We start from the raw sequence: 26915 nt of genomic DNA on the forward strand, positions 1-26915 counted from the left end.
AAACAACTCAAAACTATGGGTCAACCATGGGTCTGAAAGGATGTGGCGCTATCAAAGAAGAATCTCAAGTAGCTGCTGGAGTTCTCAGAAGAATGGACTCACCCCTGAGACCAGACCTCAACCTCACTGAATGTGCAACCATTTTCTAAGACTGACCTCCACTGATAACTTTGTAGTGTATTCCGTGGCTCTGTATACTTTGGGTATCCCCCTGTTCCTCAATGCTCAGGACCCCCACAGAGCAGGTGTGATGTGGTGGTGGATCATTCTCAGCGCTGCAGTGACACTGACGTGGTGGTGGTGTGTTAGTGTGTGTTGTGCTGGTGTAGAGTGGATCAGACACAGCAGTGCTGCTGGAGTTTTTAAACCCTGTGTCCACTCTCTGTCCACTCTGTGAGACACTCCTCCCTCGTTGGTCCACCTTGTAGATGTAAAGTCAGAGACAGTAGCTCATCTGTCGCTGCACAGTGTGTGTCGCTCGTCCTCTAGTCCTTCATCAGTGACACAGGATGCTGTCGGCTGGGTGTTTTTGCACTCGTACTAACACTGCTGTGTCTGATCCACTCTACACCAGCACAACACACACTAACACACCACCACCACGTCAGTGTCACTGCAGCGCTGAGAATGATCCACCACCACATCACACCTGCTCTGTGGGGGTCCTGAGCGCTGAAGAACATAGTGAACAAGGGCTAATAATGTATGCAGAGCAACAGAAGGACTACAGTCTGTTATTGAACTACAAAGTGCTTCAGTAGGGTCAAGTATTAAACAAGAATTTGGCTTTTATATTATGGCTGATCTGTGTGTATATCTATAGCTGTGTGTGTGTGTGGCTCGTTGCTAGCTGCTACCTCGTGTGTGTGTGTGTGTGTGTATAAACACAGGCTGAGGCTCGTTCTCTGGCCTGCTGCCCACTTCTCTCCCTCTTGTCGTCACACACCACGCAGACACATATACACACACACACACACATGCTGTGTTTTTTTTGTGTTGCTAGGGAACGGGGGGGCGTGTCCCGTGTTTAAGAGACAAGGGAAGCCCGGCGCAGTCACAGAGAGAGAGAAACACACACACACTGCACTCACTCACACACACGGACAGAGAAAGAGAGAGAGAGAGACTCACTGAGACTGAGAAACACTGAGATAGAGAGAGAGCCATGGAGTGAGTGGACAGTGTAGAGGACAACACGAGTACGGACTGGACACTGTGTTTATGTATGGGATTTCTAAACTGACCAGAGATGAGGTGAGAACTGATACTTCTCTCCCTCCTTACAGCAGCGGGCTGTCCTTCTCTCTCTCTCTTTATTCTCTCTCTCTTCTCTAGTTTCAGTCCGATTTCTCTTTCTTTTTATTCCATCTTTCTCTATTCTGTCTCTCACTCTCTAAGACTCTTTCTCTCTGTCTTTCTCTTTCTTTTACTTCTTTATGACTTTCCCTCTTCTCTTTACTGTGTACAAGGATCGGGACTCTCTCTCTCTCTCTACCATTCATTCACTCGTTCTTTCTCTGAGGTTCTGTAAACAGAGAAGTGTGTCTTATTTCTTTTTTTTTTTCATTTTCTCTCTCTGTTCTTTTTCTTAAAATCTGTTCTTTTTGGTTCTTTCTTTTCTTCAATTTTCTTACATTCTTCATCTATTTAAATCGTATTCTTTCTTCTTCCTCTGCCCCCCCCCTCTCTGTGTGTGTGTGTGTGTGTGTGTGTGTGTGTGAGAGAGAGAGAGAAAGTGTGTGTGTGTCTGTTTAGTTGCTGTATACATTGGAGTGTAACTTTTAACTGTCTTAATCCTGTCTGTCTAGTCTCTCTCTCTCTCTCTCACACACACACACACACTCACTGACACACTCACACACACTCTTTCTCTCTCCATTCTCTTGACCTCTACTCTCTACTCTCTTCTGTAATTATGTAGTCTTCTTTCCCATATGACTCTCTCTCTCTCTCTCTCTCTCTCTCTCCCCCTCTGTGTGTGTGTGTGTGTGTGTGTGTTTTCTCTGTTCACTTCAGGACTAATTCAGGCTTAAAATCAATATGGGCATATTTTAGTTTACTTTACTGTAGTTTGTGTTTCTGACTGTCTCTCTCTCTCTCTTTCTCTCTCTCAGGCAGCCTCCGAGTGATGTAGAGAGAGTGGCTCTTGGTGGTGGTGGTGCGCTCCTGCCCTCCATCTCCACCTTCAGCAGCAGCACTGCACACACAGTGAGTACACACACACACACCCCAGAGAATAAAGCTACTCATTAACCAGTATGAATTATGCCATACTCACTGTAAATTCTCCAGTATTTATTACTTTCTAAGTGGTTTTCCAAATCCAGCCCCAGTTCTTCAGTGGTTTTTAGAAGTTATTCATTACACAGTGTGAATTGTTGAGGGTGAACCGGCGGTTATTTATTGTCCAGTACGAATCCCTCAGTCTACAACCGGTCCCTGAGTCCAGTGTGAATTGTTCAGACTCTACTCTAAATGAGTTATGTAAGTTCATTCAGTTTGACTCTCTCTATCTCTTTATCTGTTTCATTTCTGTCTCTGTTTATCCTCTCTCCCTCCCTCCCTCTCTCTCTCTCCCCTCCTCTTCCTCTCTCGTTTTGGACTAAGAGATGGAAGGAAGAGAAGCGTTCGTTTGACGCTGTGCTCGCGATGACCAAGAAAGAGCCGGAGGAGCTGGAGCTGCTGGATTACGACTTCATCCTTTCGAACAGCACGCTCCAACAACAGCAGCAGCAGCTGCTGCAGCTGCAAAGCCACGCCCCTCAGGATGAGGACATGGGTGTGGCCGGCCGAGCCCCACCCACTCCCCCCGGAAGCTTCTCCGCGTACCAGGAGGGGGCGCTGTTCCCGATCGCCGAACTGAACGACGTCTCACCGTGCGGCGGCTTCGTGGCCGAGCTCATGAGGCCCGAACTGGACGCCGCGTACCTGCAGCCGCACGCCAGCGTCCACGGGAAGTTTGTGGTTAAAACTGCAGTCCACACGGACTACAGCCAGGGGGTGCCAGCGAGCAAAAGTGGCGCCGTGTCCTCGGAGCCTTCCGTGCTGTTCTCCTGTCGCACCATAAAGCAGGAATGTCCCAGCAAGTGCGCTGTGGGGCGGCAGGTGGACCCTCGCGGCTTTGGCCACGCTCCTTTGTCCTCGTGCGCCGCCTCTGACGAACATCACCTAATGGGACATCCACTCGGGTTCCCCCCGAACGCCGGGTTCTCCGCATTCCACTCGCAGCCCCCTCCGACGTCTCTGCAGTACCAAGGTCAGTCATTTATATTAACACTTGTCCGGTGGTGGGCAGGGGGGGCTAGGTCACACCTGGTCACTCTATGGATCCGGGTTCCAGGCCGGGATTTTAAAATGGCCTGCTGACATCACACCTGGTGCAGCTCTAGTGTCATAGCAGTTGGATATTTAAAAACCCCGGCCCGGAACCTGGATCCAGGGTCTGGATTTGAAGACCTCTGCTCTACAGAGTGTATTTTCTGAGGAGGATGTGTTCTGCTTTAGAGGTCAGTGTTAGTTTATATCGCTGTGTTATTATAATCCCATATCTGAAAATGGGAATTCCACCCATTCCTGAAATTCCCACCACAATCACAGCGTTGGAGCTGTAGACTGAAAACTAGTTGTTTGGAAGGAATCCGATTTCTTCACTAAAGCAGTGAATGGAACCAGACGTCTCCGTGTCTTTAACCCAAACCCGGTGTTTTATTCCCAGTGAACTCCACCAGTCTAAGGGGTTAATAACCGGACAGTCCCCTCTCAACAAGCTCCACCAGGAACAGAGTTGTAGACCAAGACCTTCTCAAGGCCGTGGTCCGCCATCGGCAGTGTGTTCAGAACCACGTCATAAATCAGTGTCTCAGAGGGACGTCTGGTTCCGTTCGCCACCGCTGTGAACAGTCCTGACCCGGTCAGTTTCCCTAGAAAGGATCCTTTCACGCCGAAGCAAAACACCTTAATGACTTTGTTTACATCTCTCCCAAATAATTATGTGGAAAGTTCAACAAAATCCCCAGTGGAGAAGTGGAATTCCTTTATCTTTGTCCAGTAGGAGGCGATTAAGGGCCAATGTCATTGTACAGGAACCGCTCAGGCCTTTTCTAGTTGTAATAACGTACAAGAAACACTTAGAATATGGGCTCAGTTCCTGTTCAAAACTAGGGAAGGAGGAGTGGATCTTTTAGAAATGATTGAACTCTTTTTCTGATCAGAATTGAAGGTGTTTGCTGTGTGTAAGTGTTAAAGTCACCCTCTCCCTGCGTCCTGTAGAGATGATGTCCCCGTCCGAGTGCGTGGCGGACGAGCCCAAGCCCAAGCGAGGCCGGCGTTCGTGGCCGAGGAAGAGGATCGCCACACACACCTGCGATTACGCCGGCTGTGGGAAAACGTACACCAAAAGCTCCCACCTGAAAGCTCACCACCGGACGCACACAGGTGAGCGGCCATCGGACCGACACTGTTTCACGTGTGGCTTAGCTGGCTATGGTGGTTTCGGCTCATGTGCAGCTGCTCCACATCCTCCAAATCCCATTCGGCTGGATAATGCTGAAAGAATTAAAGGGACAATAGAGAATGAAAAAGTGTGAGAGAAAAGGGAAAGAGAGAGAGTGAGAGAGAGAGAGAGAGGGCAGTTTGTAGGTGGAGTTGGCAGTAGTTGGAACAGGAGGCTGATAGTGATCCGTTCTCAAACAAAAACCCATGAGAACCTGATCGTTTTCTCCTCGTTCTCTGACGGACTGGACCGGCCACTTTTCTGCCGGAGCGTTGTTATTGTGTCCTCCCTCCTCCCCCTCTTCTGTTCGACGCTTATGTGTTTAGGAGTTTCTCATTCACGGCTTTATTGCTGTGTGTGTGTGTGTGGGCGGGAGTATCCAGATATCATCGCTGCCTGTAGAAAAAAATGTATCTCCATTTTTTTGAATCATAGTTGTTTTCTCCATCATTTGAACACATTGTGTGAATGGACCAATAGAAATGCTTCAAAAAAAATTTTTTTTAATTCCCCCTTCTCCTATAACATTAATTTTTTGGAGATACACGCTTTTCTTTGGACGGTGCTGATATGTATCACGCTGTCAGGACCAACATCTGTTTACACACCGACTTTTGCGCCAATCATCACGTCCCCACAACGTTTATCGTTACATTTGTAAGTGAAAACACACGTTTGTGTTAGAGTTGTGGCTGTGGATAAGGTTAGAACTAAGATAAAGGTTATTCTGAGGGGTTTGTCGCGTTGGTCGGTCAGTGGAGTCGTCGTTAGGGTTAGGTTTAAAGTAGGGGTCCGGGTTAGTAACGTGAGCTCAGGGTCTGTCTCCCCAAAGCCAAAGGAAGTCTATGGAAAGTCCCAACGTTGCATGGAAACGCGTTTCTGTGTGTGACCCACATCTGCCCTTAGTCTGACCACACCACCCTCCTGAAGTCACCTGTGGGTGATCACATTATATAGTTCTGTTCAGTCTGGTCTCAGTTTAACCCTTTGTTGACTTAAAGAGAGACTCCATCACTCAGCGAAGGGAGCTTCAGTGCAACGCCGCCCAACGCCAGGGGCCTTAACACCCCTCGAAACCTCTGTTTTCTGTTTGTGTTTAATCTCTGTAAATATGAACACCTTCTCTGACCTCAGACCAAAGCTCTAACAGTTCCCTGTGTGTGTCTGTGTGTGTGTGTGTGTTCAGGAGAGAAGCCATATCACTGTGACTGGGAAGGCTGTGGATGGAAATTCGCTCGCTCCGATGAGCTCACGCGTCACTACAGGAAACACACGGGCCATCGGCCGTTCCAGTGCCAGAAATGTGACCGAGCTTTCTCACGCTCGGACCACCTCGCCCTGCACATGAAGCGCCACCTATAGCCCACGGCATTGAACTGGGGAAATAGGCCAAAAACGGACCAAAAGTGACTGGAAACTAACCAAAAGTGTCCAGAACTGACTGGAAATGGAGCCAATACAAAAAGGAACCAGATCAAAACAAAGAAACGGAACCCAACCAAACTGGAACAGACTGGAGAAGGAACGTTAGAAACGTAGACGACCTGACTGCGAAAGGAAGTGAGGACGTCTACGCGGCCGTGTGCAAAAGTTTCAACCTCCTCTGGTTTAAGCTGCTTTGCTGATTTCCAGGGTGCAGTTCTCAGTGAGCGTTCCCTACTTCAACTCAACCTTCATGATGAACGTAACGTCTGCTCGTTAACATAATCACCACGTCATCACACACCAGGGGGTCCCCAAACTTTTGCACACCGCCTGTGTCCGAAACCACATGTTGCCTTTGAATGAAAAGACAACGAAAAAGACAGAAGCCGAAGCTTCACGACAGGCTGTGTCCTCCACGGCAGACGGCGGCCCCCACCACCGGGGGCCTAAAGCGTATTTATCGTCATTTCTCGTATCGTTCGTCATTTATTTGTCCTTATTATCGTCTTCCAACGCAAACATGACGACGCGGAGGAAACGCCTGCGTCTGATCTGGGAGAATTACTGGAAAAATGTGCCGAAAAACACAATCAGACTGGAAACGTAACAGAATCAGGGAAATATAATCATACAACTTTCAACAGAAGTCAATGTAAAAAGATCACATGAATAAGTCATTTTGGAGCATTTCTATTGGTCGATTCGTCACGTGATTTTCACACAGTGATATATACATACGGTTGTGTGCACAAGTTTCAGCGCCTGGGTCAAAAGTTCAAAATGTCCTCTGCAGGAAAACACTTGCAAAATGCACTACTAAAGAAGTGGTCATCATCTGAGCTAATGGCACTGGGACTAATAAGTTATTATTTGATTCAAAACCCATGAAACAGCAGTTCTCCGGCTGAAATATCCGTCCTCGGTTATAACTCGTTTACGGGACGTTGTATAATTTATGTATATTTCATTTGACGAGAGGTGCCCAAACTTTTGCACACAAGAGTGTAAATAAGAGACTAAACTGACAAACAAACAAACAAACAAACAACAAAAAGACGAGGCCTTTGACTCAGCACTCATTCCGTAAAAGAATTCAAACAAAGACACATCACGGTGTGTTTTGGACCAGCACTTCGTTTCAGGTACAGACGGTTTACAGCGTGTTTCAGAATGGTGCTCCGTATATCAGGTGTTTTTATTCTGTTTTTTTTACAATATAAAGGTGCCAAAGACGACTGGATGGATTTTAGAACACAGTCCGGGAGTTTCCTTTGGAATCGGTTTTGTTATGTTTTTGTTTTTTTGTTTTAAATCAGGGGACAAGGCTCAGCTTCTCCTCGGTGACGGCGAACCCTATCTGCACTGTGGCTGTTAGGTGCAATAATTTTGATATACTGAAAAAAAAAACAATAAAATAAGACACTCGTATTTTTGTAGAAATAAATATATACATAAAAATAAAAACTCAGAACAAAGCTTGTTCTTGTTTATAGTCAAATTTAATGTAATATAATCTTAAACTTTGTACATTTTTGTAAATATGTTTTGTTTCTTTTTGTATTTTATGTCATGAATATGATACTTATTAAAATCTAATAAATAAAATGTATTTCACATAAACATCGGTAATGTCTTTCACTGATCTGGACGTGAATGATTTTCATCATTAAAAAAATAATAATAATTAATTAATTAAAATCAAATAAAACCTATAATATAATGAAGTATAGTTGGATGAAAGATGTCATTTGAAATGTGTTTACATTTAATAGCTCTAGGTTATCAGTAGAAAGCTGTTTAAAGTTCATTTAAAACAAAACTGTTTTTATATTATGTATTATATAATTATATTTTATATATCTTTTTTTTTTTTTTACTGTTAATGGAGGTGGTTCGATTACCTCATGTTAGTTAATTATTAATTATTATTATTATTATTATTATTAATTACAAGTTTTTCCCTTAGATCTGTACCCAGAGATAATTAATAAATAAATAAATAATGACCTCTCTTGCTGACACTTGACAGGGTGACCTTAGGCGCCAGAGTGTCCGATATGGACAGTAATGGGTTAAACGGGCTTCAGGCAAAGGAGGATAAACACGTTTCAAACCGCGTCAAAGTGCGAATAGCAGTGGTTAACAATGACATCCCTGCAGATAATGAGACGAGGCCTAAGGCGATGGGAGAGTTTCCGCCTTAAAAAAATAAGACAAAAAAAGGGTGGAGAATGCAGTTCTAATGTGTCCTGTTGCTATGGCGCCACTCTTTCACCTGTCAGGCCGAAACACTGAGAACGAGAGCGTGTCTTTTTTAGTCGCTTTTCAACTGAGACACCGAATCTCCACACATCACTTTAACTCTCAAAGCTGAGGAGACTGGACTCCATTATTAGTTGCTGTGTCTCTTTAATGTTAGCAGAGACTTTCTCAGTTAGCATTGAATGCTAATGTTACCCAAAAGCTTAGCACTATAAGGTTTTAAAGAAAAGTTTCAGACTGATTACGTTTATGTTTAAAATGACAAAAATCATTCAAAGTTTTGTTTAACATTAGACTAAAGCGTTTTCTTTAAAACTTTATTTAAACATTTGCGTAACATTAGCCAAAGTTGTGGGAACGTTCCCTGCTAGCTGGGTTGCTTCCTTTTGCTCTCTTAGCCTTCCAGATTTCGATTAGCAACGGCTTTTATCCTGGATTACACCCAGCCACAAAATAACGGCAAGATCTTCGTTGTACAGTAGAATAATAGATGGTGAATTTTATTATTATTATTATATATATAAAAATTTTTTAATCTACATTAGAGTAGTACCTTTTCCAACTGAAACGAGCAAATTTACAGTAATTTTACTCATGAAGCTTTTTCTTTATGACAAAATAATTACGAATCCATATATATATATATATATATATATATATATATAGACACACACACACACACACACACATTACCACAAAATACGACCAGACATTGAGGTTTTTCCTCGTACATGGGCCACAAATATTTTGCTGTTGTGGGTTCACCTCTATCGTTTACAAGGAATCCCTTACATTCTAGGAATTTGTGGACTAAAATACATTGTGTTATTATTAAAATAATAACAAAAAGGCTTCCAAGTGTTGTACCCATCACTCTCTGTCTATCTTTTCTGGGTATAGTACTGCCCTCCCCCTTCCCTCAGACGTTTTGATAATAAACATCTGCATATTAATATCATCGGACTCAATACATGGTTCTCCATAACTATAAAGATTTCAGCTTCACTGTTCCACTCAGTTCTCCTTGAGCTGCTACTCAGTGTTGGGCATGCTGAAGTTAGGGCCAGGCCCAGCTACCTCCAGAGGGTCCCTTTTCTTCTCAGGCGGTTTATACAATCTGTATGTGGACAGGTGAACATCGGCGTCCACAACAGGTGGCCTGAATCCACCCATTAGAAAGGTGACCACATACAGTGCATAAAATAGGTACTTGGACATGCTTTTCATTTTTATACTCGTGATTGATTTATACTTACGTAATATTTATTTAATATACACATGTACAGTTTGACATGGAAATTCTGTAAAACGCCTTATTTATTGAACACAAGACCAGGGTATGATTTGTGCCCCGGTTTCTCTAGAAATATGCAGTCAACAGTGACTCCTGCAGGACATCAGTAGTATTACAACACAGTCTCTACGGGTCAGCAGAGGTCAGGTTACACGTTCACCATCACGGAACAAAAAAGGCATCTTTAGAGATTTATTAGATTTTTTTATAACTGCATCAGACGCAAGGAAAATATAACTCTGGGGCTCTCTGAAGTCAATAAGATAAATAAAAAAAATAGTAAACTATATCGTTTTTTTAAATATAATTTTAACAAAAATATACTGAGATGTAAAACTATCAAATCAAATCAAATCAAATTTATTTATATAGCGCTTTTCACAACTGATGTTGTCACAAAGCAGCTTCACAGAATTCCAGTAAGACAAGATTTGACATGAAATGTAAAGACAAATGTAAAACCCTCAAGTGAGCGAGGCCAGGGGCGACAGTGGCAAGGAAAAACTCCCCCAGCTGAGGAAGAAACCTTGGGAGGAACCAAGGCTCACAAGGGGTGACCCATCCTCCTCTGGTCAATCTACTGGTGATGATAGTTAGTAGTCCGTGAGAACTTCAGTGTAGGGGCAGCTTAAAGGCACTTGGTGGTTGCTGGAGCGTGGGCAGCTGGTCTGAAGAGTGGAGGAGGATCTCGACAGTCATCCATCAGTGTCCAGACAGACAGGTGGGCAGTCGTTTACTCGGAAAGATGTAAAGGGATGGAATTAGTTTTGAACTGTTTTGTGTTTGTAAAGTAGAAAATATGAAAATTTCCAGAGTGTGGCTAATGACTCCGGCAGATCTGACTATGACAGCATTAACTAAAAGGAGAGAACCAGAAGGACACACAGACACGGGAGCATCCTGAAACACTGGCATCCCTCCGCTCCACCGTCAACAAACCTGAGTGATCGCGAGAAGCGGCGGGACGACAGCACCGGCGTCTCAGTATACTATAATTCCCTGTGTCCATGGACCCCCCGGATCTGCCGCCTTTATCTATGGGGGAGCATTAGCTAAACTAGAATCAGGTTTGTACTTTGTGATACCAAACTGGTGTCAAACTTTCAGACTAATGTTTATTTTAATGTATTTATTAATTGTAGACCGGACTAAAAGACAATTTTACTTTTTATTCATTTATTTTATTTGTATTCATTTAATAATCCGCACCTGCTAACGAGTACTGTTACATGAACAACTTTAGGCATCAAAACACATCTTATATTCATGGGCCTCAGAACGTTTCACTGCAGGGCTCCTGAATGAAGACCAGTTAATGCTAACTCCATACTGCTCCCCATAAGTAAAAGTCCTAGGTTTCGAGCAAATATGAAGCTGAGTGTGCTCCTTTTGAACTGCTCTTGGTATAGAAATAAACTATTTAACACTGAGAAGGCATGCAGAGACCTTTCGACAACAAAAAACGCTGTTAAAACACTTTTAAACCTTGGTGTCTAACTGCGCACCCCCGACTCCATTTTGTTTTGTTCCCCATATGTAAAAGTCCTAGGCGTCGAGCAAGTATCACACTTTGTGTGCTTATTTTACCCAGGTTATTGCATATAAATAAGGTATATGCACAGAAAACATTCAGAGGACCATGGGCTGGTTTGCGTACCTTATTGACAGCGAGCAGTTTTTTAATCAGGCGTAACGTCAGCTGCCCAGGGGTCCTTGGGAAGGGGAATCAGGACGGGGATGTACAATTAGGCTTCGCACCTGCATAGTAAGCTAGTTAGCATAGCTGGCTAATCTTTTTACCTTCCGTTCTTTGACACGTTCCCTGAAACAGCTTGATAATGTCATATTCGACCCCCACACCAAAAAATAAAAACAATGAATTATAACCTTGGTTCTGGAGTCTGTGAAGCATTATTGGTTATTTAGAACCTGTACATTCTGGGAATTCCTAAGAACTTACCTCAAAACCCCCTCTTTCAGCTCTGTAGTTAATTATGAAATTAAAGCATTAAAATGAAGAAACTGAACCAAAATGTTTTATAGTTTGTAATCATTATTGTAAATAAAACACTGATTTAAATCATAAATATTCTACTTAAAAAAATCTATGCCGTGTTTAGAATCTGCATTTTCATCATAATATTCCACGTTTCGGTTCAGCACACTTCAGGCACCTACAGCATGATGTTATTACAGACATCTTCATGTCATAACACATGTCAAAATAAAAACAAAAAAATTACAGCAGATGGTGAAGAGTTAAAAATTTTAAGTTTAAGCACAATTTTTTTCCTAAGCCACTAAATTTGTATTGGTCCATTTGCCACTACTCTGCTACATAAGATATTTCTGTGTATTTGCCAATCTCCTCTGTCTTTGGCTAGGATTTTAGAAGTTTAACTTAAGGCTTCACATGTTAAACTACCAACATCATTAGGAAGTTATAGAGGTATCAAGAATATTATTTGTAAATGGCACAGCTTAGCAGTGTGCAGTTTGAATAATCCACACCTCACGGTTCCTTCTTCCATCCGTTTAAACCGAGTTGAAAGTGGAATTTTATTAAATAAAACATTGAAACCAGGCTCTGGACACTTGTCAAGTCAGGGAGATGAGGCAAGGAAGTGAAACAAGATATTATTGGTTAACCAAGACACACACACACACACACACAGGGGAAGAGAGAAGGAATTTAAGACTTTTCACACATTACTTCTTCGGGTCACCTCAACTACTACAAAAAGCCACTGCCGATTCTTGGACTCTGATTATCCTTTCCAAGTTTCAGTCGTCAGTGTGGTTCTCTTTACAATTTCCATTAATGTTCTTGCATGACCTATAAGCATTAGATATCTGTGCAGTGTAAATAATAAGTGAGCTGCTGCTGTGCTAGGTATGGGAGAACAAATCAACATGTCATCTGCCAATGCATTGTGACATCATCAAAAACCAGAACGTGTTTAAAAGGCAGAACAGTTAAGACATTTTCAGAAGTATATGAACATAGCATTTTATTTTGTCTAAATTTTACGATGAGGATGTATCCAGCATAATACGACCTCTGAAACGGTTTGGTTTTTGGTTGATTTTAATGAACCGTGTCGAAGAAATCATCTCAAACGTTCCCGCCGCCGTCCTCACCATCGAGCCATGGAAACGAACCAAAAAAAACATGATGCATGATGCGTGAGTTGATGCATTTTATGTTGAAAAGTTTTATTTCTTTCTGTAAAAATGACAGTAAATTTGTAGTGAGAGTAAATCATCAACACCAATTATAGCAACTATAAAGCAAATGTACATGCCTTTAACTTTTCTTTTTTTAAAGGAAGTGAGAGGGGGGCTGCATCTGTCACATCCAGAGACTGGGGGCTTTTACTGCCATGCCTCTCTGGACGAGGGTCTGTGCATGCACTACAAAGAACAGCTGATTTTCAATTGTTTTAATAGAGAAGAGAAAAAAAGAAAAAAGAAATGGTAACAGGACTGATGTTGCTTTAAAAATCATTTACTGTCATTTAAAACTGCAGTTTAAAGTGTTTTTTGGGGGTGGGGGCGGGGTTCTCTAGACCAGTCAATTATGACACGTGAAAGAGAGCAAGAGAAAGAGAGAAAAAGCTGAAATATAAACTTTGCCCTGGTGAATTTAACATAAACATTGATGACTTTGCCAAATAAACAAACCCTCCCAATCATAGGAGGGCGGGGGAAAAAAATTCCTTATACCAGTTAATTTCCAGAAAATGGAGAAAATTATATTTCATTTGAGTTTTAAAAAACAAAAAGAAGAAGAAAAAAAAAACCAGCAGAAACAGAATCAGGTAGCACTGAGTTATTGTCAGATGGTGGCTTTTTACTCAATTCTCCAATCAGAAAGGAGCAAACGAACGTATTTGCCCTCAACAAAACATGGAGTCATCCAGTGTGTCATAAAAGCAGATGCAAAAAAAATCCAAAAATATCACTGCCTGTATGTGTGTATATAACTTTTTATATTTTTCCAATATGATCGAGAGAGAGAGAGAGAGAGAGAGAGAGAGAGAGCGCAAGAGAGAAGGGGGAGTAAAGTAGGGGATAAATCAAAATGACTACATCTCCTTTTAGTCGTCGTCGAAGTTCTGTTGTAAAAGGAAGTTTGCGGCCAAGTTCTCGTTCTTCTCGCAGGCGAAGTAGGCCTGTATAACAAGTCCTTCTGGGAATCCTAGGGCCTTTAGCTGGAGAGAAAACAGAAGGAAATAAAAGATATGAAGGAGGTTAGCTTGCACTTCTAAAGCACCGTCGGCCCCCTGTCCGATGCACGACGTGCTCTCTAATCCTCTGCCAGAGCTCAGGCGCAGAAAATGATCATTAATAATTCATCCCCCAGTGTCCGGGAGCGTTTGAGCTCTTTCCCCACATCCTAATCAAGTCAGGAGTGGTTTGTAAAAGCTGAAAGGTGTTTCAGGTGGAGCAGGAGTACAACCCCGCAGTCTTTAACGCTTCTCATACAATCTCTAAAAACAAAAAGGACCGTAAGGCCAGGATCAGACTACAGGGGGGTCCTCGACTTACGACGTTGATCCGTTCCTACGTCGCGTCGTAACCTGATTTTCGGTGTAAATCGGAACATACGTACATACTGTACATAAATAACATACTGTAAGCACTTATCCTATCCTAACACCTATCCTCCTCGGTCCCGAGCCGCGTAACCGTGTATTCTTCCGCCGCGCCGCGCACACCAAACACGAAGTTCACGTTACGACGTTTACGACGCAAAACCACTTAAGTCGAAACAAGGCTTTATACAGTAAATGGGGGATGTGTCGTAACCACGAAGCATCGTAACTCGGGACTGACGTAACCCGAGGACCTCCTGTACAGGAATTTAGCTTGATTTTGATGTGGAGTGTGAAATAATCAAAGTACAGCAATGTGCTGTCTGCGACCACAACACCACAAAAAGAAATGTGTGCCTATTCTGACATCTCCTGCAACCTGTCCTTTGATTCTGATCGAGAGGACAGAGCAGTAGTGGATTTGGGCGTAAGAGTTGTGACCGTGAAAAATTAATAAATAAATTTAAATTTTAAAATTTCCCAGTGACTGAGAATACAGCTTTTATCACCAACTTTAATAAAAAGGTGAAATGTTCACAAGAGCAGCATGTCTCTTCTCCCACCCCCCGACACACTGAGATGTACCAGACAGGGAGGGAGGCGGAATAAGCGAAGCCCCCCCAGGCCTCAACGTATTTTACATTTAGAAGTAAAATAACAGGCAGAAACACTACGACGTGCCCCAAATAAACCACAGTTCAATTATAATGAAGTGATATTGTTACATTAATGTGAAACTGTTAAAAAGGGTTCACCATTAAAGGGAACGTCTGTAGTTATGGGTTTTTTTTGTTTTTTTAAAAGGTGGAACGGTGTGTTTGAGGGAAAGACTGCTGCTTGTACGTGGCTGTAGTTTAACTTGTCTGTACGTTTGTTCACTGTCTGAATTATCGATCTGAGATAGATGGGTTAGACTTGACTCGTGGTTGACAGCGATGGATTGTGGGTAATACTGATGCCAGAGTTGGGTGCCAAATGAACAACAAAAATGGATAACGTAAAACGGTAGATGTGCCCAGTTTAGGGGGGGGGGGGGACTTCATTGAGTTTCCTGACTGTGTCCATGATGATTGGCTCTGGTCCAACGTGTCAAACATTGTCAGTTTCCTGACCAAAATACAACATTACTTTATGGCATTTTTAATTCCTAATGTAACAGTGACAAACATTAAAAGACCGCTATCATGGTTCAGATCCTACCTTGCTGAACCCCCCCTCTGTTGGCCTCTGTTGCCTGCTCCTGACGCTTTGCGCTTTACAACATCAGACAAATTAGACCGTTTCTAACGCAACATGCCACTCAACTCCTGGTGCAGGCTGTGGTCATCTCGCGTCTTGACTACTGCAATGCAGTGCTAACGAGCCTTCCAGCCTGTGCTATAAAACCACTACAGATGATCCAGAATGCAGCAGCACATCTGGTCTTCAACAATCCAAAAAGGGCACGTCACCCCACTGTTCATTGAGCTCCACTGGCTTCCAGTTGCTGCTCGCATCACATATAAATCCTGCACGATCGCTTACAAAGTGATGACAGAGCAGGCGCCTTACTACCTGCACTTGCTCCTAAAAAAAAACCTTTAAATATTTCCTCACACAAACTTATCCAGCTTTGCTGCCTGAAAAGTATTAAGAGCTAATTAAGGGCTTCATTAAACCTAAATATAACACTGTTGTCCCCACCTACAAGATGTATCTTTGCAGACGTCTGAACACTTATCTATATACTACTTTATACAGCAATACTAGTCTTCAGTCGGAGAAAAGCAGGGGCACATTCACGATAAACACTGAGACTCTTACCCTTTCGATGGCTTCCTTTTCCTGGGGTGTGACCTGGATATAGTTCATGTGCCCGCCTCCAGCTTCAGCCACGCCTCCTCCACCTCCCTGGCCCGCCTCCTGTGCAGGCTCATTCAACATCTGGATGAACTGCTCCTGGTGGCTGCTGATTTGCTGCAAGGACGATAAAGAAGGGCGAGACATGACTGAGGCACAAGACGGAGGCGAAAGCAGTACTGAAAACAGAACGGCGGGTTTTCGGTGCACACCTGCAGTAGCTGTGGGTTCTCTCGGCCAATCTGTTGCAACAGCGCTGGGAGCAGTGATGGGTTCTGCTGAATGATCTGCCTCATCTGCAGGAACTGAGGCTGATTTCTCAGGAACTCCAGTGGGTTAGCTATGAAAACACACAGTTCAAATCCACCCAATATAAATTACACTGACTCCAATCTTGTACAGAGCTTGTTGTTAAGCTGTAAACCTTAGTTTTGTAGTAAATATTAAACCATGCACAAGCCCAGGCTTCACAGAGCAATTATGTTCTTTTTAAAGATTAGAAAAAAGCACTTCCACATTAAAAAAACAATAATAAAAAAAGTGGAAATTTGTTGACAAAATATGCATAAAATATAAAGTTGCGTGTGTGTGTCTCCCTCACCCCCTGATGCCGCGGTGGTCTGTGTTGGAGCTGTGCTTGCGGGGGAAGTGAGGCCAGTGGTGGCAGCAGTAATATCGGCCCCTGCTGGAGAAACTGAGTCAGCACCACCTGCATTGCCTTCACCCTCCAATGGGAGGCCCTAAAAAACACATACATACACCAACACTAACACTAGACATTTTATGACAACATAAAATCACAACTGCATCAGTACTTTTCAAAAATATCAGGGCCGGTAATAAACAAGGGAAGAAAAAGAGTCTTGAATTGATGACTACAGCACAACAGCACTCTCCGGCCTTTTCCTCCAAGTCTCTCTAATTCTCACCGTCAGCAGGTACTCCACAGCCCGGTCCGGGTTATTAAAGCTCGCTCTCAGCGCTGCCACCACTTGTTCTCTCTCATAACCCATCAACATAATCTCAGTCACCATATTCTCATACGACTGACCAGTCACTGCACAGAGAAAGAGCGAGAGACACAGTCACAACAAACCTGTATCACCATAATAAACTGTAGTGCTTGCAGTTCTGGTGTGTAGCTGCATTGCATTTATGTTTATATCACACAGCCTTCCAGGTCCTGGATTAGAAACACGTGGGGGGGGGGGGTGTATTAGCCCAAAGTTAGGGGTATTCACTGTCCAATAGGAGTGGAGGGATTGGACAATCCAAAACACTAGACATCTACAAATGTGGCTAACTGCGAACGTCACGTAGGGGCTGTTCCACAAAGCATTACTGATGAGCTAGCTCACAAACCCAGTGTAGAGAAGTGTCCAATAAGACAGGCTCTCAGTTCTTCTTCTATTGGAGTCACGTGACTTGAGGAGCAAGTTAAATTATTGTTGAATATGTCTGAGCAGAAATGTTTAAATATAAAACCCTTACCCAGAGCAGAGGTTGCCTCATCGAATATGTTCATGTTTGTCAGTCCAACAGAACTGCGACACCAGGAGAGAGAAGAGAGATTAGAGACAGACAGGTAGGTTATCTGGACATGACAAACTATACAGCAGCATTAGGGAAAAGCCTGGCTGTCTTCTGATAAGGAAAAAAAACACAAAACATAAAACAAACTGACATTTCTGATCATTGCATAAGCCGTCAGGACACTCGACACATTCTGGGAGAACACACTGGCAGCAAAATGCCCCCCCCCCCCCGGGTATATCTCCCCTCAACAAGTTCCAGTGTCCTGAGGTAACAGCCTTCACTTCCTCTCTCAGCAGCTGTAACGCTGTGAATGATCACCCCCTGCTGGTCAGGGGGAGCGCTGTGTACCTGACAGGTGTGGAGGCGGGCGCTGCACTCGACGGCTGTTCCTCCGCAGCTGGTTTCTCGTCTTTCGGAGCGCTCTCGGCCGGCGTGTCGCTGGCTCCTGCCGAGGAGGTGCTGGCGACTGTGGGAGTTGTAGTGCTAGAGGAGGCGCTGCAGGTCGTCGTGGCAGCGGTGGAAGGCTGAGCGGCTGCAGGGGCCGCCTTAGGCTGAGCGCAGGGAGAGTTCAGTCAGATTTAATAATGTCTCCTTAGCACAAATACAAGAGGAATCACCTGATCTGGGTTCCTGTAATTGTTTCAATTATTTTTTTTTATGGTTCTGAATGTTGGTATAAACTCTGTGCTCTTTAGTTGTATCATTATGATTTTGCCTCGTGATATTTCTTTTGCTTAAAACTGTTAAGCACTCATTTCCAGTAACGTATGAAATGTGCTATATAAATAAACCCGCCCTGCCAATGCTGCATGGAATTTTTATCAGTGTTTTTCTAAAGCCGGTCTAACCTTACATCAGCAGCTACAAGGGAACACATCGGTGGGTGGAGCATGAAAAAGGAAATTTAACTATTGTTAAAACTTCAAAAAACAAAGCCTTTCAGTGCCTTTAGCCTTCAGTGAATAGAAGAACACAACTCCTTAAGGTCTAGCTCAAGCCATCGAGAGGCTAGAGTTAATTTATATGAATCAGCTATTCCTTCTACACCCTCCCGGTACGTCACAGAGCAGGTCTCTCCTGGCCAGCCCCTTAGTTATTCATCACTGATAACAGATCTCTCACCTTTGCTACCATGACGACCACGAAGTTCTTCTCATCTATCTTATACTCCTTAAGCGCGGTGTCATCATTAAGGATTTTGCCTGCGGGGGATGAAATAATTAAAAGAAATTACATGTAATTTATCAGCTGGTACAAGTGCCTGCAAATTTCTCGCTCCTTCTGTCTGACAGCTACGAGCCCCCCTGCCATCGCTTCGACTCATCGGGAGCCAGGTTACCCTCCAGCTGGCGAATTTAATTCAAGTGAAGAGCTGAAATTGTGCAAAAAATGGATGCAAATAGGGCTGCTTTTCCCTTTAGCAGCGCCCGGAAGAGTCAAGGGGTGTTTATACTTTTAGCTGGTTTCCCTTGTGCCAGACCGGATCAGGAAATGATCCACTGGGCTTCTTAGAACTCCATCACCTGGAGGTCACACCCTCGAATTTATTCCAGGTTATTCCTCACTCATCTAAGATGCTAATAAGCAGCCACAGGTGAATTCCAGAAAATGTCTGGAGAATCAGGTGTGGATTTTCTGTTTCATTACAATTATAGCGTACAGCCAGACAACATCCACTCGTCCAACAACTAATGTTTTGTGTGGTTTAGGGAGGGAGAGGAGGTGGTTTCCTACACTCCTACATAAGCTACATAGTGCAGGTTCTGTCACACAGCTCCAGAATCCTGGGGTTGTGGATTCGAGTTCCGCTCCGGGTGACTGTCTGTGAGGAGTGTGGTGTGTTCTCCCTGTGTCTGCGTGGGTTTCCTCCGGGTGACTGTCTGTGAGGAGTGTGGTGTGTTCTCCCTGTGTCTGCGTGGGTTTCCTCCGAATGACTGTCTGTGAGGAGCGTGGTGTGTTCTCCGTGTCTGCGTGGGCTTCCTCCGGGTGACTGTCTGTGAGGAGTGTGGTGTGTTCTCTCTGTGTCTGCGTGAGTTTCCTCCGAATGACTGTCTGTGAGGAGTGTAGTGTGTTCTCTCTGTGTCTGCGTGGGTTTCCTCCGAATGACTGTCTGTGAGGAGCGTGGTGTGTTCTCCCTGTGTCTGCGTGGGTTTCCTCCGGGTGACTGTCTGTGAGGAGTGTAGTGTGTTCTCTCTGTGTCTGCGTGGGTTTCCTCCGAATGACTGTCTGTGAGGAGTGTGTGGTGTGTTCTCCCTGTGTCTGCGTGGGTTTCCTCCCACAGTCCAAAAACACACGTTGGTAGGTGGATTGGAGACTCAAAGTGTCCACAGGTGGGAGTGTGTGTCGCTCTGTGGTGAAGGACTGCTGCCCCCTCCAGGGTGTGTTCCTGCCTTGCGCCCAGTAATTCCAGGTAGGCTCCAAACCCACTCCCACCCTGAACTGGATAAGCGCTTACAGACTAAGTGAGTGAGTGAGTGAGGTTCTGCAGTGCTGAATCCAGATTAGAAGAGATAGAGACTCTATTCTTCATATTACATGTCAATAAAGCATCACAACAAACTCTTAAGCTGTAATTTTAAAGATTACAATACTACCTAGTGCTCCACTAATCAAACCAAACCTGCCAGGATCGAACAAATACAAAACCAAGTCTGTCACTCCATTTCACATTATTACCAAGCTCAGAAACAGTGACAACAAATCACATACATATCTCTGGGCTGTTTCCTTATCAGGGCTGGACAGGACAGTCGTATAATTAAATCAGAACTGCCCCATTTCCATCAAAGCTTTATGAAAATGTCAGTGGGAAGAGGGGGGGGGGGGTGTGAGAGAGCGAGAGAGAGAGAGAAAGACAGACATATACCTGCATAGATCAGCTTCTGTCCAGCAACAGGAAAGCTCTCCTTCCCCTTTTCATTCTCGATTTTCTCCTTTAAGGCCTTTACCTGTAAAAGCAGAGAGAGTTACCTGTTAGGAAAGTAGAAACATGACAGACCCCACTCTTCACTCTGTACAGCTCAAAACAACAAACAACTGACCACAGTAATTAGTTTAAAAATAAAAGAGTAGCGACTTTAAAGCCCATAAACTAGGGCTGAGTCGTGTTAACGTTATTTTATATACGGGTTCATTCATCACGGTGGCTTGGTTGTTAGCATGTCCGCTCCCCAGCGCTGGGATCTCTGAGTGGATCTCCAGTGTTCTCCCACAGTCCAAAAGCCTGTAGATGTGTTTAATTGGCTACTCGAAACTGTCCTGGTGTCTATGAATGAGTGTGTGTGTGCGCGCAAGTATGAATGAGTGTTTGTATGTGTGTATGCCCAGATATGGAATGGCACTTCAGGTGGACGGTCGTTCCTGGTTGAGAGGATGCTTTGCGTGTTTGGCTGACGCTCCTCGCCAGTGTGTGTGTGTGTGTGTGTGTATTGAATGCTAAATGTAATGGCGTTCTGTGTTGATTGTAAAGCATCCTCTGGTGTCTAGAAACGCGCTTCACAGTGTAACTTTCTTACAGAAAAATTGTACAGTGGCAAATATGTCCGGTTAACATGAGACTGAATAGAACAACAACATGGTCTAGTTTTTACTTAGCCCCCGTGTAAGCTACACTCAACCTGAACTTACAAAACTTGAAGCCAGAAAAACACAAGGAAATTAAAATAATATTTCCATAACTGCAACTTGGCACATGGCCCTGAATCAATAAGAAGCACTTACACATACCCATCCCTACTGTACCAACACTGTATGCTCTTTCAGCAACCTGAAACTGCATGAATGTCTGTCTATCAGCTGCTGAAAATCATTAATCCCACCTTCTATAATTCACAGTAAAGTACTGAGCCAATGACATATAAAGAGCACAACAGAACCTATGTATACACCGATCTATAGAGTGAAATAACCAGTGAAACCTCACCAAAACAACAACAGTGTCTCGTGCGTTAAAAATAACACCCCAAAAAACTAACTAACGATCAGACATTTTAATCAAACCCAAACCAGTCTTAAAGCGCATAAACACGTCTTTGACTTTCAGTTTAAATCAGACAAACTCCACAATGATCCAAGAGCAATAAGCCTGCAGTGAAGCATGGGGGTGGTAGCACTGATTTATGAGGCAGTTTTTCTAAGGCATCACACGCCATTGCAGAAAACAGGGTGTACGTGGGGGGGTATAAAGAGGAGTAACTGACTCTGCTAGTCTTGTTGAAAAGCCTGTCGTCTTCCCAAACACACATCCGACAAACAAGTCGTTTCTACGAAAACAAAAACTGCCAAATCGGGACTTTAGTCACTTATCGGGTCTGGTGACAGGAAAAAGGGCACAGCACTTCAAACAGCAAATTATTTACAATAGATGTCTCAAAGCTATTAACAAACAGTGATTTTTATATTAAGACATAACCTTAGTGAAAGTCTAAAAACACATGGTGAAAAGCCGTACTTCTGCAGTGATTCAAAGTGAAAAATCTGCACAATTTAAAGCCCTCTTACTGTTTATTTGCTCGTTTTAACACTGCATTCTTTTGGCTTTTGTAAAGTGCATCATTTTCTCTAATGTTCTCTGTTCTTCTGAAGATGTTAGTCGACTTGATCAGTATTTGACAGGATTGGTTTCTAAGGCTTGTGATGTCAGAAAACCTATCTGTGTGAATTCACATGTTTAAAACTGTCCTTGGAACACTGCTTGTCACAGCATTGACATTTCACTCATTAAATGCCTTCTGGCAATTAATTGAAAACGAAGAAAATAAATTAATTAAAAATAAAAACAGCGAAAACACTTGCTCAAAAATCTTGATAGGGTCTTTAAATTGTTTACCCCGATTTTTATTTTAAACCAACAAAATGTGTCATTTGACAAGGGGGTGTCCAACTTTTGCACAAAACTGTAAAATAAATAAATAAATAAATAATTTAGAGCCAAAAGACATTTTTGAGCAGCGTGAAATTGATTTATACCCGGGAAAATTCAACTACAAATGGGGAAAACAAAAAACCCTGTAAATATTTTTTGCACTTCACTGTAATTTCACTGAGTCACTACAGGCTAACTTTACCCTAACTTTAAAATCTCGCCTTCAAATAAAAAATGGCCAGGCAACAGAAGTCAAACACTACACTGCTATTATATTCTGTAATGTTGAATAATTCTCCGTTTTAACGTAGGAAAAAAATATTAATAACTAAATTAAAACTGTGCAGCTCAGGCCACAGCCTGTTAGCCAATTAGCTAGCTTCAGCTAACATATGACAGTTTTTAAACAGACTTAGATGGACATTTGAGGAATATTAAGTGTCTATTGTTCCAAAACACAGATACAATCACTTAAACTGTGCTGACAAAAGCTTGTTTCACAGTTGAAAAAGGAAAAAAAAAAAAACAGTTCTTCTTTAGCTTTAAGCTAAAGCTAATTAGCTTCCAACTCTTGGGTAATGAAATACGTCATAAAATTAAATTTAGCATTTTTTACATACAATCAACTTATGATATAATCGAATAAACACCTATGTTTTATTTAAGTGTTTGTAAAATATTTTTTAATAAATAAAAAAAAGACAAAAAATGTTAGTACTATGCTAAGCTATGAAACATTCGGCAGCTTCTACTTGGAATTCCCCGTCCCACCTTAAACGGCGCAGCAGTTACACGGCGTTGCCTTCTGGCGCCCCCGGGCACTGGCATGTAAACTCTGCGACATTTAAGGTGGAAACGCAAATTCCAGATAAGAAGCTTGGCAAACGTGACTATAATTTTTACTCTCTTTGAGTTCTCACCGTCTCCTCCGCGTCGATGTCGATTTTGAACGTCTGCTGCTGGAGCGTTTTCAGCGTGATCTGCATTATTTTCACTGTAATTTGAATTCACTTTTCTCCAATTCTTTCGAAAAGAGAGAAACTGTTGTTAGCCGCTCGGCTCTTAGTCTTTCCTCGGAACGTTTTCACTCTGGAGTCCAGCCCCCGTTGCGCATTGATTGGTTAATAGTGCTCACCACCTGTGCGTGATTGGTCAATACGTCGTAGATTCAAAAGTGAGTGATACGGGTGGGGGGAAATCAAACATAACACACCGCATCTCCGCGGGTCAACTGTGAGAACGCCATCACACTGCGTGCTGGGAAATGTAGTTTGCAACACATTATACTATTACTACTACTACTACTTATAATAATAATAATAATAATAATAATAATAATAATAATAATAATAATAATAAACTACTGCTTATTTATTTCTATTGCTTTACTTGTGTGTAAATCTTTGGATTATCTAATATAATTTAATTAATTCATCCTGGAGTGTCGCGGTGGGTCCAGAGCCTACCTGGAATCATTTGGCGCAAGGCGGGAACGCACCCTGGAGTGGGCACCAATCCTTCACAGGGCAACACACACTCACACCTATGGACACTTTTGTAAGTAGCCAATCCACCTACTAATGTGTGTTTTTTGTGTTTTTGGACAGTGGGAGGAAACCAGAACATCCGGAGGAAACCCACGTAGACACAGGGAGAACACACCACACTCCTCACAGACAGTCACCCGGAGGAAACCCACGCGGACACAGGGAGAACACACCACACTCCTCACAGACAGTCACCCGGAGGAAACCCACACAGACACAGAGAGAACACACCACACTCCTCACAGACAGTCACCTGGAGGAAACCCAAGCAGACACAGGGAGAACACACCAAACTCCTCACAGACAGTCACTCGGAGGAAACCCACGCGGACACAGGGAGAACACACCACACTCCTCACAGACAGTCACTCGGAGAAAACCCACGCAGACACAGGGTGAACACACCACACTCCTCACAGACAGTCACCCGGAGGAAACCCACGCAGACACAGGGAGAACACACCACACTCCTCACAGACAGTAACCCGGAGGAAACCCACACAGACACAGAGAGAACACACCACACTCCTCACAGACAGTCACCTGGAGGAAACCCAAGCAGACACAGGGAGAACACACCAAACTCCTCACAGACAGTCACTCGGAGGAAACCCACGCGGACACAGGGAGAACACACCAAACTCCTCACAGACAGTCACTCGGAGGAAACCCACGCAGACACAGAGAGAACACACCACACTCTTCACAGACAGTCACCCGGAGGAAACCCACGCAGACACAGGAAGAACACACCACACTCCTCACAGACAGTCACCCGGAGGAAACCCACGCAGACACAGGGAGAACACACCACACTCCTCACAGACAGTCACCCAGAGGAAACCCACGCAGACACAGGGAGAACACACCACACTCCTCACAGACAGTCACCTGGAGGAAACCCAAGCAGACACAGGGAGAACACACCAAACTCCTCACAGACAGTCACCCGGAGGAAACCCACGCAGACACAGGGAGAACACACCGCACTCCTCACAGACAGTCACCCAGAGGAAACCCACGCAGACACAGGGAGAACACACCACACTCCTCACAGACAGTCACTCGGAGGAAACCCACGCGGACACAGGGAGAACACACCACACTCCTCACAGACAGTCACTCGGAGGAAACCCACGCAGACACAGAGAGAACACACCACACTCTTCACAGACAGTCACCTGAAGCGGAACTTAAACCCACAACAATAATACGTATTATTATTTTTATTATTAGTTGTAGTTGTAGTCAAAGTAGAAGTAGTATGGGTAGCACAGTGGCACTACAGTTGCCACACAGCCCCAAGATCTTGAGATCGTGGCTTAGATGTTCTCCTTCTGTGAGGTCTGTTCTCCCTGTGTCTGTGTGGGTTCCCTCTGTAATCTGGTTAGACTGTTAAGACAGTGATGTGTTTAAGGCAGAAACAACACTGCTGTCCCTCAGTGGCCAGCAGGGGTTGGTGTTTAAATTGTCACAGTGCCTGCTGGGAAATGTAGTTTTGCAGGGCTAACCTGAAAGACATCAAAAAGGAGTTGATATTTGCTAAAAGGATGTGTACATTGTGTTTTCACAGTACCATAGTATAAAAATGACTACATTAAAAGTGTTTTCCTCATATTTTCAGACTGAAGAGAGGAGAGGTTGGTGACAGATGACCAGGCGATGGGGGGCACGGCCTGTGGGAACAGAACCAGTTCCCAGTTTCTAAAAGAACCTACCGAGTACGTCACCGCAGCCACAGGGATCAGCCGAAAAAGAACCTGCTGCCAAATGGCTTTTTAAAGAATAACTACAGGTTCCTGCTCACTTGCAGTCCAGGTCTGAAATGGTATGGCATCTGAAGTTGTGTATATAACAAGAAAGAATTAAAACATTGCTTCGTCATTTTGAAATTCCAAGGACACATCTGCCAGTGATTTACCACAGTGAACAAACAGAGGAGACCCATATGACACATTGTGTGACAGAGCACACACAGTCCGGACTCTACTGGAAGGCTGTAGAGTAGAGGCTGGAGCACTGCTCTGATCAGTTGAAGGCATTAACCATGAGGTGAGGTCAGTTAAGGTTGTGTGAAAGTTCTGCATCACACATCTCTAGAGAATACAGTTCCTCTGCTCCACTATATATTGCTGGGGCTTTATATCCCTCTGGCCCATGCTTGGCACTGGGCAAGGTGTCTTAAGGCTCATGTGCAGCTGTTCCAGAGCATCCCCTGTTGTTAGTCAGTGTGTAAATCTAAATTGTGACTTTTAGTCAAAAACCTCACCACCAGCTCTGACCTCTCCTCGATGAATTATCCAACAGACACTTTAACGTGTTCAATAAAAGATGAGTAGATTTTGGCTCCTGAGGACAGACCTCTGCCTCTGTTCCTGAGGGTAAGTTGACTTCTGTGACCCAGACCCTCCCACAGCTCTGTTTTAAAGTGATAGTGCAGAGGAAACTCAATGTATTAATCCTTTCCTTCCTGTCCAAAGTCATGTTGGGTGTTTGGAGTTTGCTTCTTTGGTTTTTACTGGAGTGGAGGTATATTGCTATTCAGTGTTGGGTAGTAACGTGATACATGTAACAGCATTGTGTATTTAAACATGTAAATATGTGTAGTAACAGTAAATTCTATACAAAAACGGAATCATTTATGTTTGTCTAATATGTTTCACCCATAACATTTGTGGAATTAGTCAAGGGAGTATTGGGCCTTTTTTCCTTAGTTTCTATAACCAGTGAAGACCTTACATTTTTACATACACTTATAGCCTTATAATCAGCTATATATTTTGAAGTATTCCAAGTTTTCCAAAGTATTCAGAATATGTTACTTCAGCTGGGTAATGTACACCTCGCATGTATTTTTATTCTGTATTGGAATACATTTTAAAAATAACACCACCCACACTGTTGCTAAGGCAGTGCTAAATTATGGGGTGTCAGCTTCCAACAAGATAAATGAAAACTCAACAAGTTAGCATCATGCTAAGCGCATTAGCAATGTTTACCTCAGCTGATAACAGAGACTCAGTTTATCATTTCACAAATACTTCCTACAGCTTTTCAG

General features: G+C 43.5%; 2 protein-coding genes across 3 annotated transcripts; one reads left to right on the top strand and one right to left on the bottom strand.

Annotated features, from left to right (window-relative positions):
* The first annotated feature begins 1071 nt into the window (after window positions 1-1071).
* klf4 (Kruppel like factor 4) lies at window positions 1072-7504 on the top strand. 2 transcript variants are annotated; one of them, XM_066646648.1, is made up of 5 exons: window positions 1072-1254; window positions 2115-2208; window positions 2608-3256; window positions 4270-4434; window positions 5679-7504. In XM_066646648.1, the coding sequence occupies exons 1-5, from the start codon at window positions 1250-1252 to the stop codon at window positions 5852-5854; spliced, it is 1089 nt and encodes a 362-aa protein (XP_066502745.1). In that variant the 5' UTR covers window positions 1072-1249; the 3' UTR covers window positions 5855-7504. The 2 variants fall into 2 exon arrangements, with proteins under 2 accessions (XP_066502745.1, XP_066502746.1); XM_066646649.1 differs by lacking the exon at window positions 1072-1254 and having other exon boundaries at window positions 2610-3256.
* A 5461-nt stretch (window positions 7505-12965) lies between these two features.
* Window positions 12966-23421, bottom strand: rad23b (RAD23 homolog B, nucleotide excision repair protein). The gene is made up of 10 exons (XM_066646544.1): window positions 23231-23421; window positions 20313-20394; window positions 18569-18648; window positions 17795-17997; window positions 17402-17454; window positions 16840-16967; window positions 16512-16650; window positions 16123-16250; window positions 15875-16027; window positions 12966-13687 (listed from the first exon to the last, which is right to left on the bottom strand). The coding sequence occupies exons 1-10, from the start codon at window positions 23294-23296 to the stop codon at window positions 13574-13576; spliced, it is 1146 nt and encodes a 381-aa protein (XP_066502641.1). The 5' UTR covers window positions 23297-23421; the 3' UTR covers window positions 12966-13573.
* Window positions 23422-26915: the final 3494 nt, after the last annotated feature.

The sequence above is a fragment of the Hoplias malabaricus genome, chromosome 15, assembly GCF_029633855.1.
Source record: "Hoplias malabaricus isolate fHopMal1 chromosome 15, fHopMal1.hap1, whole genome shotgun sequence".
In the NCBI taxonomy this organism is placed as follows: domain Eukaryota; kingdom Metazoa; phylum Chordata; class Actinopteri; order Characiformes; family Erythrinidae; genus Hoplias; species Hoplias malabaricus.

What these genes read in the sequence shown, in the direction of transcription:
- klf4 (XM_066646648.1), top strand. An exon ending in GCAGCAGCACTGCACACACA is followed by an intron (nt 2,209 to 2,607) that starts GTGAGTACACAC and finishes TTTTGGACTAAG; the next exon opens with AGATGGAAGGAAGAGAAGCG. An exon ending in TCACCACCGGACGCACACAG is followed by an intron (nt 4,435 to 5,678) that starts GTGAGCGGCCAT and finishes GTGTGTGTTCAG; the next exon opens with GAGAGAAGCCATATCACTGT.
- rad23b (XM_066646544.1), bottom strand. Translation starts at nt 23,296, where the DNA reads ATGCAGATCACGCTGAAAACGCTCCAGCAGCAGACGTTCAAAATCGAC. An exon ending in TGGTCGTCATGGTAGCAAAG is followed by an intron (nt 17,998 to 18,568) that starts GTGAGAGATCTG and finishes CCCTGCGCTCAG; the next exon opens with CCTAAGGCGGCCCCTGCAGC. An exon ending in CCCGCCTCCACACCTGTCAG is followed by an intron (nt 17,455 to 17,794) that starts GTACACAGCGCT and finishes CTGGTGTCGCAG; the next exon opens with TTCTGTTGGACTGACAAACA.